The sequence below is a fragment of the Bidens hawaiensis genome, unplaced genomic scaffold (genome assembly GCF_021521415.1).
Source record: "Bidens hawaiensis isolate Kalapana, Puna unplaced genomic scaffold, B.hawaiensis_p1.1 tig00006913_1, whole genome shotgun sequence".
Lineage (NCBI taxonomy): Eukaryota > Viridiplantae > Streptophyta > Magnoliopsida > Asterales > Asteraceae > Bidens > Bidens hawaiensis.
Window position 1 is genome coordinate 1337914 of NW_027491474.1, and position 12860 is coordinate 1350773.

General features: G+C 37.0%; 2 protein-coding genes across 2 annotated transcripts; both read right to left on the bottom strand.

The window, feature by feature from the left end:
* Positions 1 to 4999: 4999 nt before the first annotated feature.
* LOC143633891 (fatty acid amide hydrolase-like) lies at positions 5000 to 5834 on the bottom strand. Its single transcript, XM_077102108.1, has 6 exons — positions 5814 to 5834; positions 5546 to 5658; positions 5410 to 5478; positions 5266 to 5330; positions 5111 to 5172; positions 5000 to 5041 (listed from the first exon to the last, which is right to left on the bottom strand). The coding sequence occupies exons 1-6, from the start codon at positions 5832 to 5834 to the stop codon at positions 5000 to 5002; spliced, it is 372 nt and encodes a 123-aa protein (XP_076958223.1).
* A 4585-nt stretch (positions 5835 to 10419) lies between these two features.
* On the bottom strand, positions 10420 to 12456 carry LOC143633920 (protein EARLY RESPONSIVE TO DEHYDRATION 15-like). The gene is made up of 3 exons (XM_077102134.1): positions 12393 to 12456; positions 11371 to 11738; positions 10420 to 10816 (listed from the first exon to the last, which is right to left on the bottom strand). The coding sequence occupies exons 2-3, from the start codon at positions 11708 to 11710 to the stop codon at positions 10686 to 10688; spliced, it is 471 nt and encodes a 156-aa protein (XP_076958249.1). The 5' UTR covers positions 11711 to 11738; positions 12393 to 12456; the 3' UTR covers positions 10420 to 10685.
* Between the last annotated feature and the right edge of the window lie 404 nt (positions 12457 to 12860).

Below are 12860 nucleotides of genomic sequence, written 5' to 3' on the forward strand. Positions count from 1 at the left end.
ATCCATGTAAGGAGCTAGTCACTTCCCTTGACGATACGTGCAATATCCGAATATCGTTCACGTACCATCAAGCAATCATTCATATATTTCACATTATCCATATAAGGCATACACTTATCTCTTAGGATAAGTGTATTAACAAACATATTGAGTATGCACACAGCCCCGAAAACGTAACACATAAATGGGGCTAGAACTCACCTGAATTCTGCTTCTTTTTCTGATAGCTGCAAATCCCTTCTCTATCTGAGCTCGGCTGACTGTACAAGTTACACGTATCAATATTCGCCTGATCTAATCTGGCGGCCTAGTAGTGGCTTACTTAACTTATCGCTTTTTAATTTATTTTCTAATCAAACTTAGCTCTAGGCGAAGTTAACCTTAGGCGAACTTAGCTGTAGGCGAAGTTACCAGCTAGGCGAACTTAGCTTTACAGCGAAGTTGCCATCAGGCGAACTTGGCTTCAGGCGAAGTTGTCATCAGGCGAACTTGGCCTCAGGCGAAGTTACCAGTTAGGCGAACTTAACTTTACAGCGAAGTTGCCATTAGGCGAACTTAGCTTGCAGGCGAAGTTCATCGCGTTGAAGGCGAAGTTGCCCAGATGAAGGCGAAGTTACCCAGACAGCCGCTGTTTGGTTTCTTTCCAGCATTTTGAGCGTTTTTAACACCCTTGCTATGGTTCAATATCACCCACTACGCTTCCCGACCATCTTCGGTCGCTTATACACTAAAAAGCTTGGATCTTTAAACCTTAAAGGTCAAGAATCATACCTTTTTGAGCTTGTTTGGATCTTGTTTAACTTGCTAGCACACTAATCGCTCTCTCTCGGTCCTGCCCGATTCTTCCCTTGGCTCGGTCGGCCGGCGGTATGTGCACGGTGTGTGTGTGTGTGTTTTTGGAGTGTTAGGGAGTTTGGTGAAAATGAAAGATATTTTGGGTTTAGGGGATATTTATACCCCTGGAATCCCATGGACCTAAGGCCCATTCTCATTTAACCCATCTCTATTAATCCAAGTCCATAACCCACGTCCATTACCCGACACTAGCCCGACCCATACCAACCTCTATTCTTTTATTTATTTCCTGATAACCCGAGTAACTTTCCCTCTATTATTAAATAATATAATTAATATTATTTTGGGATTTTTGGGATGTTACAAGTCTTCCCTCCTTAAAGAGGTTTCGTCCCCGAAACCTAACTTATTCCCTATAAAAGGAAAACTTCTTATATTTACACGCTTTATTGAATCGCCTTCGTTTTCTGAGTTACCCTTCTTACCTCTGACTTTGCAGTCATCGAATGGTGGTCATGTGTATTAGCTATTTAAGGTAGCTTGTCCATGAGGCCCTCAATGTACCAAGTCTCGTTTCGATCTTTAAGAGGCTTTGTCTTATATCATATTAATGCTAAAGCCTAAGTCGACACTCTATCACAACACGTCAATTTATCATGACTAACATGCATTCAGACAATTCGTACCATAATTAATAAACACCAGTCTAAATTTCAACATAAAACAACACGCATCGAGTCATCAATAAGTTACACATAGATTTAATACTTATGGCTAGCATCTAGCCTTCTTGAATGTCTTCTCTAAGCATACAGAGGAATCTGTTAAACCTCAAGCACTCTTTTCTCCTTCATGTCCTCCCTTTGGCTTCTTGCAATCCCTTGCTAGGTGCCCACGTCCTCCACAGTTGTGACACCTATGGTAATCATCACATTCCCAAGAGGAATGTCCTGCTCTTCCACACCTGTAGCAAACACCTAATCCCTTCCTGCACTCTCCGGGGTGTCTCTTCCCACATTTTTCACAAGCAGTGAACCCCTCTTGCCTTGCCTTCTTTTTGCGTGGATCCACCTCATTGGCTTCCTCTGGTTCTGGGGTTGGGTTATTTTTCTTCGGTTCCATCTTCTCCCCTTCACAGTGGGCAAGGTCCTCATAAATCATCTCGGCCAATTCCACGGCCGAGTCAAATGTTGCGGGCTTACTAGACTTAACCAAAGTGCGAACATTCCGCGGAAGTCCCCTTACGTAACACTTGATCCTTTTAGCTTCGGTGTTCACCATGTCAGGTACCAACCTAGACATGCGGTTGAATTCAGTAGTATACTCCCGTTGTGTCATCCCTCCCGCTTTCAAATTCAGAAACTTCATCTCCACTCTTTCAACTTCTGTATCAGCGCAGAATCTCTTCATCACCATGTCCTTTAGGTCATTCCAACTCATCGTCTTGATCTCTTCACGGGTCTTCCTCTGCTCCACACTCTCCCACCAATACATAGCCTCATCTTCAAAAGATTGAGTGGCATAACCGACAGCTTGGTTAGGACGGCACTCGCTAATGCGGATAACCTTATCCATGGCGGTTATCCACTGAAGAGTAGCGATTGCGTCTCCTAAACCAGTCAGCTTAGGCGGGTCACAACCTTTGAAGGACTTATAGTTGCAACCGCCTCGGCCCCTCTTCCTATCATCATCTTTCACAGACTTTACCTCACTCGAGTCACCCCTTTCCCTCTCGTCATCCTTTCTATTATTACCACCTGCCCCTTCAACGGTTCGTTCACGGCTTCCAGCAGATCCTTCGGGATTCAGGTTCTTCACAGCAGCAACTACAGCTTGAACAATGGCTGCTTGAACCGCAGGGCTAAGTTGAACTTCTTCGTTGTTGTTCTGGTCTCCTCCAGCGGCGCTCCTTTCATCTTCGGTGTGGGAAACTTCTTCTACCGAGGGTTGCCGGACAAGACGAGGCCTGCCACGACGTCCAGTGCGACCCCCAGTTCCCACAACTTCTCCAGCTCCAGCCATCAGTATTCTTAAAGGGACAACACAAACATCATCACTCAAGGAACTATTTAGTACAAGGATAGCAAGGCTAACAGGTAATAACAGTGGCCAGCTGTGACTAGCTGATCACGTTGCTTTCCGTGTCCTATTCGTTTCCCTTTATGAGTCTATTTGTGCTGGTTCTACTTAAGCAATTAGTCAAATCAAACAATCAATTACTTCTATCCTTATCGTTCACGTATCTTTTCTTTCTCATTAACATATATCATTTAATCATACACCTTACCTTTACTGATTTTTGCTTGAGCGACACATGGCATTCTTGAACTGGCATCTTCTTTCTTTTCTTACTTAAATCCCATTCTCTGTTCGAGTCTAAGCATGTAGGATGCTTAAATCTCTCGAACTTATGCTCTGATACCAACTTGTAAGGCCCCGAACCCGGTAGCCCTACTTTAGCGTCGGATTTACTCATAAACACAGTCCTTCAAATCAGAGTTTATTAAAACTTTTCGCGGAATATAAAACATCAATCATTTGTTACAAAACATTAAGTCTTTTCTTTGATACCATAACACAAAACTTTATATTCAAAACATTTTTACTTATTTCTTCAGATGCCAGCCGTTCAATCCATGCCATGCGTCATCCTCTTACTAGCTCTGTAATCGGCTTACCTGCGTGCATACTAAAAGTCAGCTACGCTGAGTGAGTTCTAGTTAATCAGGCAACATACAATCTATTCCCATATATTACTTCCCGTATCCGAAGACACATATTACTACCTTAACCTTGTATAAATATCCATAGGAGGATCGTCACGTAATATCTATTAAGAGAACCATTACCATTGCCCTACCATATATAGTTTCCATAGGAGGAACACTATACTATCCATAGAAGGAACACTTTACTATCCATAAAAGGAACACTATACCTTCCATAAAAGGAACACTATACTTTCCATAAAAGGAACACTATACCTTTCATAAAAGGAACACTATACTTTATTATTTAATATCCATGTAAGGAGCTAGTCACTTCCCTTGACGATACGTGCAATATCCGAAGATCGTTCACGTACCATCAAGCAATCATTCATATATTTCACATTATCCATATAAGGCATACACTTATCTCTTAGGATAAGTGTATTAACAAACATACTGAGTATGCACACAGCCCCGAAAACGTAACACATAAATGGGGCTAGAACTCACCTGAATTCTGCTTCTTTTTCTGATAGCTGCAAATCCCTTCTCTATCTGAGCTCGGCTGACTGTACAAGTTACACGTATCAATATTCGCCTGATCTAATCTGGCGGCCTAGTAGTGGCTTACTTAACTTATCGCTTTTTAATTTATTTTCTAATCAAACTTAGCTCTAGGCGAAGTTAACCTTAGGCGAACTTAGCTGTAGGCGAAGTTACCAGCTAGGCGAACTTAGCTTTACAGCGAAGTTGTCATCAGGCGAACTTGGCTTCAGGCGAAGTTGTCATCAGGCGAACTTGGCCTCAGGCGAAGTTACCAGTTAGGCGAACTTAACTTTACAGCGAAGTTGCCATTAGGCGAACTTAGCTTGCAGGCGAAGTTCATCAGGCGAACTTAGCTTGCAGGCGAAGTTCATCGCGTTGAAGGCGAAGTTGCCCAGATGAAGGCGAAGTTACCCAGACAGCCGCTGTTTGGTTTCTTTCCAGCATTTTGAGCGTTTTTAACACCCTTGCTATGGTTCAATATCACCCACTATGCTTCCCGACCATCTTCGGTCGCTTATACACTAAAAAGCTTGGATCTTTAAACCTTAAAGGTCAAGAATCATACCTTTTTGAGCTTGTTTGGATCTTGTTTAACTTGCTAGCACACTAATCGCTCTCTCTCGGTCCTGCCCGATTCTTCCCTTGGCTCGGTCGGCCGGCGGTATGTGCGCGGTGTGTGTGTGTGTTTTTGGAGTGTTAGGGAGTTTTGTGAAAATGAAAGATATTTTGGGTTTAGGGGATATTTATACCCCTGGAATCCCATGGACCTAAGGCCCATTCTCATTTAACCCATCTCTATTAATCCAAGTCCATAACCCACGTCCATTACCCGACACTAGCCCGACCCATACCAACCTCTATTCTTTTATTTATTTCCTGATAACCCGAGTTACTTTCCCTCTATTATAAAATAATATAATTAATATTATTTTGGGATTTTCGGGATGTTACAGCAGCCCTATTGGAAGTCCCTGCTTATCATAACCAACCTAGGCGGACGCAGACAACAACATAAGACATGAGGAGCGGTTACGTTTATCATTTCCATACACACTTACAGGGACAGAAATGGCCGGGAATCCAAGAACATTTGCTGTCAATCCATATTTCATTAGGCTAGCTGAACAACACACACATATAATAATAATTAAACTCACATTCCATTTTGTTTGTATAAATAACAGATACATCTTTTCTTAAGTTAACTATGCACCTGTAACCTCCAGATCCGATTCACCACAAGCAAGTGCACTCGGGTGAATCTTAGGTGCAGTCATGCTGGACAATAACGCAATTAGATCATGAAAACAATCAACATATACATACGTACATATAGTAGCTGCTGAGCTTATCATACCCTGTTGAAGGGGTCACAATAATGTCCACCTTCTTGAAGATTTCCATGTGGTAATACATTAATCTCCGTCTGTAGCATATTAAATTATAATTCTTTCTCTAGCTATAGAAATCATAATAAAGAATTTTTTTTTTACCTAAGACGTTGGGCAGCAACATAGTCTGAGCCTGTGAATGACTGAATAACTGCCAAATTTATACGACTATCAAATGCAAGTTTCTGAAAGTTCCTGCATGAAAAACAAACAACCTGTCATTCACCAAAAGTCCATTTTTAATGTTTATAGAATTCTGAAATCGTTTTACTTGTAAATTAAGACTACTATAGTAACATTAAAAATTATATTTCTCATTAAACTCAAAACGATTCTAATAAAGTTGTGATTAACATGTTTGTAATTATACATAACAAAACACACATACCATTCTAGGAATCGAGGCATTAATGAGCACAGGGCTTCACTACCATATGAAACGATATGTGCTATGCGCATCTTTTGAAGCTCTGGTATAGTAATCTCTACTATCTTGGACCACAGAGAAAGCAAATTATTGCAAGCTAGAAGAAGTAACATTTAAGTAGATATATAGACTTACTTCACACCCATGCATCTCTGATAATGAAGTAAGAACTTGTCCACAGACACCAGATACGTCAGGCGAGTTTACATCATCAAACCACTGAAAGAGTGGTACACATAGACATATTTAGTACTCTTTAAGACCTTATTAGGTAAAAGTATAAAACTGTGTCCGTTTCAACTCAATTATATATCTTAACACAGTAATCGGCGAGGCATGGATTATTTAAGGACACGCCGGAGCAATTAAGAACTATACCTTAGTCGCTGTAGCAATCGGCGAGGCATGGATTATGATGATAAGACGTAACGAATCTTCTAGTGCTGGATCGAGAAGAAGAAAGATTTGAATTTGTTTTTCATTTTTTGTAGTTTATTAATTATAATATATGACTTTAATAATCCTTTTATATATATTAACTAATTTTTAAAAATTTAAAGAAGATGGAACCTCTAAAAGAAGTGCTGACATATGAAAAGATTAACAAACCTGAGCTTACTGAGGCAAAAGTTCCTTTGTTTCTTCGAGCTTTGCAAACTCTTCCTCGGTTTGAGGTTCACAATTTGCATCTGAAAGAAGTTGTTTTAAGGATGCAATGGTTTCTTTTAGCACTTCACATTCAATTATCTTGCAAAAATCAAAAATATTGATACATCAGAAAACAAAGAATATCAAAAGGCAACAGAAATCTGCAATGGACGTTTAAAATTGTACCTTTTGGTTGAGCTGTTCTTGTATTAGTCGATGCTCCTCGGTTTTCACCTGTTAATCAAAATGATATAACATCTATGCAATAATAATAAACATAATCATCGAAATTCACAAAATTGAAGAACATTTGGTTAAAACAACAAATAAATAATCGACCCTAAGAAGAATAAGGAACACGATTTAGAGTTTATATCAAAACAAAAATAAAGATAAAAGGCACATATCGAACGTAATTTCATACATTATGAAATCGAAGAATAAACAATGGTGAGATGCTGCTTGTTAATCAATTCATGCCTAAATACATACTGAAATCGATTTAGGGTTTATATAAATAATTAACGAACACCGAATCATATGAGAAAGCAAGAACTATAACATACCAGCCTGAGGTCCAAAGACTGGTGTACTAAAAGGGTTGTCGGCGGGACCAGTGGTGGAATCAGGTGAGAAAAAGGGGGTGGCGGTGGCGGTTGCGGCTGCAACATCGGAGACGAAGGTAGCTGAAGAATGATTTAACAGATGAATCGGACCAGGGTAAAATCCGGTGAGAAAAAAGGGGTGGCGGTGGCGGGTGCAGCTGCAACACCGGAGACAAAGTAATTAAGCTGGAGGATGATTTAGGGTTTGTATGAAAGAAGGCGTTCAGATTGAATCGGGCCTGTTATAGGAAATGGGTTTGTAAATGGATATTGGTGAGAAGCGGGAATGGGAGACTGATGATGGGTTAAATGGATGACATGTGGCATAAAGAAAGGTTTATTTATTTAGCAGTATAGATTATACTTACTAGTTTTAGAGTCCGTGTCACACACGGAATAATTCAAAGTATACAATTATAAGTAAAACAAATAATTACATAGCGTATATGAAAAAATATATATTACATCTATACTTGTATCTATACAATGTGTACATAAATTGATTTTATTTATATCACAAAATAATTTTTTAAATGAACTTAATAAAAAAAATGTCTGTGCAAAATCGTACCCGAGAATGCTTCTTTCTATTGAAAAATTCATTCTCGGTGTCATATATGTATAATTGAAATAATTTTGGTTATGAACCAATTTCGAAAATAAGACTTCTCATACAATAGTAGTTCTAACCACTCAGCCTAAATACAAAAGAGGCGTTACCTTTATTGATATATTTATCAATTTACCACCCATCAAAGGAAAGTAGGATATTAAATTGTGGCAATGGATGTTCTTCAAGAACTATGTTTTTCTGAGCTACACCATAAAAAAGATTTTGATAAGTTTCAGAGGGTTTCTCGACTTTGTCATAATGACAATATAAAAAATAACATGTTAACCCATTCAATTTTGTGAATATTTTGTTTCATTTTAGCATAGTTTTGCATGACATGCTTCCCATACAACATTCTGATCACCATTGAAGGAAAAATTAATGTTGACATAAATATTTCAAATTTGATAAAAGTTAGAAGCATTGATAGGCATGGGGGTGGCATGTCGAAAGTGCTCGCAATCTTTTCTTAAATTTTAATAGTTGAGGGAAAAATATCAATTTGTCAAATCCCGAACCTTTTGATTATTTCAAAAAATGCCCTTAAAAATAAATTTGAAATCCGAATCATGTTTAAAATTCTAACTTTCCTACTTTTGACATTTTAAAGTCAACACTTTGAACTCATAACAAATTTGACGATAAATCTATTTTGCATTCTCAAACTTTTAAAAATACTCAAAATTTTCATTTTTGGCTCGTAACAAATTTGACCTAAATGTAATTAACTTGTGTCAAACAATCTATTTACCAACTTTTGACTCATAAAATCAAATTTAACTTCCACAAAAAACCCGAAACAATTTTCATTTGAGAAACATGATTTGTTGTTGATTTTTGGAATTCACAAGTATTTTGAAATATATAGTAAAATAATATGTTAATATTTATATTTATAAAAATATATAGATATTATATAAATATAGTGAAAAAGGAAAATGAATAATTATTGATTTATTACATATATTAGGGTATATTAGTTTTGAAGGTATAAAAATTATAAGAATTAACTAAAACATGACAAGTGTCCACATTTATCTTACTTTATTATAATAGGTAGATATTTATTGTTAAGTATATTCTAATCATATATTAAAGGCACATGGGGCATGACATGAGTTTTTGGTTTATATCAAAATAAAAACCCCAAAATTTGTTTTTTACGTAGACAAATATTCAAATAACATATATAGATACTATAAATATAGATCTAAATGTTTAGATATAGATTGGAATAGATGGAAAGGTTCGTTTTTGTAACTTCTCTTGTTCATTGTTTGCACGGCCTCTGCTAGCTTCTCGTTAGGGGTGTTGGCTCAATTGTTGTTTGGCCAAAGTGTAAAGCCCAGCCCAGGAATTATTAGGGTTTTATATGTTTGGTAATGTCTTGGCTAGCAATAGGTTAGTCTATATAAGCCGAGTTATGGTTATACATTATAGATTATGAAGTTGATGCAACCGAGTTAGGGTTCATCAAGAGTTAAACCGACTTAGAGTTTGAAAGTTGTAATCAGTTTTTTGAATTATATTTTCTGATTAACATAAACGAGATTTAGTCGTTTTATTCGTGTTGATTATCTATCTGGGACTTGAAGGGGAGGTGCCATGCTGTTTTTTTATTAATGAAGTTTGCAGTTCAAAAAAAAGATACTATAAAACAATAATATAATACTTCAATATAATTAGAATAGAACATAATGATAATGTTTATATACGCTAAACATTTCAATATATCTAGGATTTTTTTTCTTTCTATTTTTCGGTGTATAGATACCAAATTACCAAACCAAACCAAACCTTTGTTTCAGTGTTTATGTTCTGGCTCCTAAGTATGCACGAACAGACAGATTCTTGCTTTGTTGGTTCTGTTTGAATCATAGTTGGAGTCATTGTCAGAGCATCTATGGTTGGTGAGAATGATAAGATACCATTTATTATGAATAAAATTTGCTGAAATCATTAGATCGAGCGGTTAGGAATAACACGATATTTATGTGGTAACTCACCATAACTCGCTCTTAATGGAATTAAATGAAGAACACAGGAGGAAAAGGTAAGGACTCGTGTTTGACATGATCCCTTAAAACAAATTGCACGTTTACTCTAAGAGAGCATATCGAAGTACAGCAATCAGAGCTGTATATACTGTATAAGAAATCTAAAGCACTTGAAATTGCACCAGAAAAGTGTTGCTGGAAAACTAGTGATGTTTTTAGATCAAAGCTTGAAAATAAAGTTCTTATATAGACCCTTGTCAACCTAAAAACTAGATTGGCTAGTCTACCACCACTCAAACACCATTGTGTTAATCAAAACAAGGACTTAAACTAAGAGTCTAAACAATCAAGCTTTGAACAACGTTTGACCTAGCTTCTAAATAGCTAGACAAATATGAAACTAGATTGATGATGTCTCATTCCTCAACCACTGGATAAAAATGTAAACTTAAACTCGGCTTTTGGACGCACGAAGTTACGACCTATCAAATTTAACTGGTGAGAATGAGAATTTGCATACATGTGAATATTGCTCGGCCTCACTTGCCACAAACGAGTAAAGATATCTTTTTATTCAAGTTCTTATTGGTAGTATACTTACGGAGTTATCCAATATTTATGTCAACTCGTTAAAAATAAGAAACAAAAACACCATACTAGTTAAAAATAAGAACAAAACACAAGATCAAATGCTTGATGCTTCATAAATTCCTAAATTTTTGATTTTTTTTACAATTATGTTTACATTTCCCTGGCTAGTCGAAATGACGGATGTCAAAATATGAACAAGGCTAGATACAACGACAACTGCGACCTTGCTCTATACAGAAAATTACAACAAACTAAACACAACACAAACAGACACTACTCCGGTTTCTCAACACTGGATTTGATTATATAAGACTGAAAGCTAAATCTAGACCAGAGAAATCTTTGAAGAAATCGATCACATTTAACGGGGTTGCTGGATGCGTTGTGCACGAACCTTTGGGCTAACCGGTTTAGCTGGCTTCTCAAAATACCTAGCCGTCTCCACAGGCGACTTTAGCCCCCTATCCCTCAGTTTCAGCTCCAATTCCAAACCTGATCATGTACAGCTTTGTCAAACTCGTGTAGTTTGTAAATGCGGCCAGGCCCGAGTAGGCTAAAGCTTGCTTCATTTAATTTACAAGAGCCTGAGGTAAAGCACGGCTCATTTCGAGTTCTATCTCTAAAGCTCGGGCTTGGCTTATCATTAATTAACCTATATAATTTTATTATAACTTAAATATATAACATAGTATATGATAATTGGTTAATTTATCCTAATTTTATATATAATAATAATTGTTACAAAAATATATTATGAATATATTAAATAAAAATCATATAAATAATAGCTTGTGCAAGGTAGCTCGCTCAATAAGTAAAGCCCGGTTCAAGCTCGTTTATTGAACAACCTTACTCGGCTCTATCTGAGCTTTTAACAGGCCGATCTCAATAGGTAAAATCCAGGTTCGAGCTCGTTTATTAAACAAATTTAATTTTAGGCTTGCCGGCTTGATTCGAGCTTTTAACAACCGATCTTTAGTAGCACACGAACGGCTTGACTCGTTTACATACATGTGTAATGGTGCATTAACAATTATTTAGCATACCATTGATGGGGATTTGCTTGAAAGAAGTGTGTTTCCTTTCCAATTCAGTTGACATCAGGAACTGTTCATATTCGGATTCCATTGTTAAAGTGTCTTCATCAGCATAAATGGAATCAGGCAGGATGTCAACGATATCGCTTAAGTCGAAATCATCTTGTGTGTTTCCAAAGAAACCATCTTCACCTTGTTGCTGACTAAGCCAATAGTCATGAAACCAGGTGGAGGTTGTTACTAGGTCCCACCATTCTGGCGAGAAGTCCTCTACTTGTCGGACTGCAGCAGGGACGAACAGTGGCGCATTTGGATTGAGTGTTGATCGTTCGGCTGAAACCATTGTCATCTTCTGGTGTGCAGTTGTTCAAATGTGCCTGATAATGAACAAGTTAAACAATCATTCCAACAAATTTTGTGCAGAAAAATATGCTTTTATAAGGGTGTAAATGAGCCGAGCTGAGCTCGTTTAGGCTCTTGAATAGTTTGTCAAGCTCAAGCTCGAGCTCGACTCGTGCTTAGCTCGTTTATTATCTATAACGTATTTAAGTATTATATAAATATATCGTTATAACTATTTACTTTATGTGCAGTCTAATTGACTCGGATGATCATCTAAGTTTGCGTTTGGATTACCGTAAATTTTGCGTGATTTCGAGCTTTATATTACTATTACTTTTATATTGTGACATGTGATTAGATCGGCACAACACAATATACAGATCTAATCACATACCACAAAACAATAGCTATTATATTAAATAAATATAAATATAAAGCTCTCGAAATCAAAAGCAAACTTCAATGATCATCCGAGTAGGTTCATAAATTTAACAGGCTAAGCTACAGATTACAGATCTAATCACAAGTCACAACTTATACCAAACAAATATCATTACGTAAACTTCAATCAAAAAACTTATAAAGGCAACAAATATGAGATCAGGCCTACACGTATATAACTCAAATCAAACAAATAAGTATCACGATTATATCAAATTAAGTTAAGTAGAACTGTGAGGAAATTATACCTTTGATCGATCGAGTTGAAAATATCTAAAAAGTGGAAATGAGGTTCGGAGCTTTTGGCTCGGGGTAATCAGATAAGGTATTTGGGTATCACAAAAACGCCTATTTATAGGTCACAAAAACTCAAAGTTACTCCATCTTCCGAACCTCAGGTTCGTAGCTCATCACCGAAGCAACCTATTATTAAACTACATTAAACTTGAAAACTCGTGAAAAATCACTTTTTAATACAAGTTCTTTTTAAATATAAATAGATTGAAGTACATAGATTTCTAATAGGTGGCAAACAAGTCGAGCTGATCGTGAGTTATTTGCGCTTGGAATAATTAAAAACTCGAAAATGAGTCAAGCATTTTCAATATGGAGCCTTAAATAAAGCTCGTTTAATTATCGTGCCTTGTATGAGAATTTCGTTTAGGCTTGTTGAGTCTTAACAAGTCATGTGTTTTTTCTTTTTTGTTTTTAGTGGA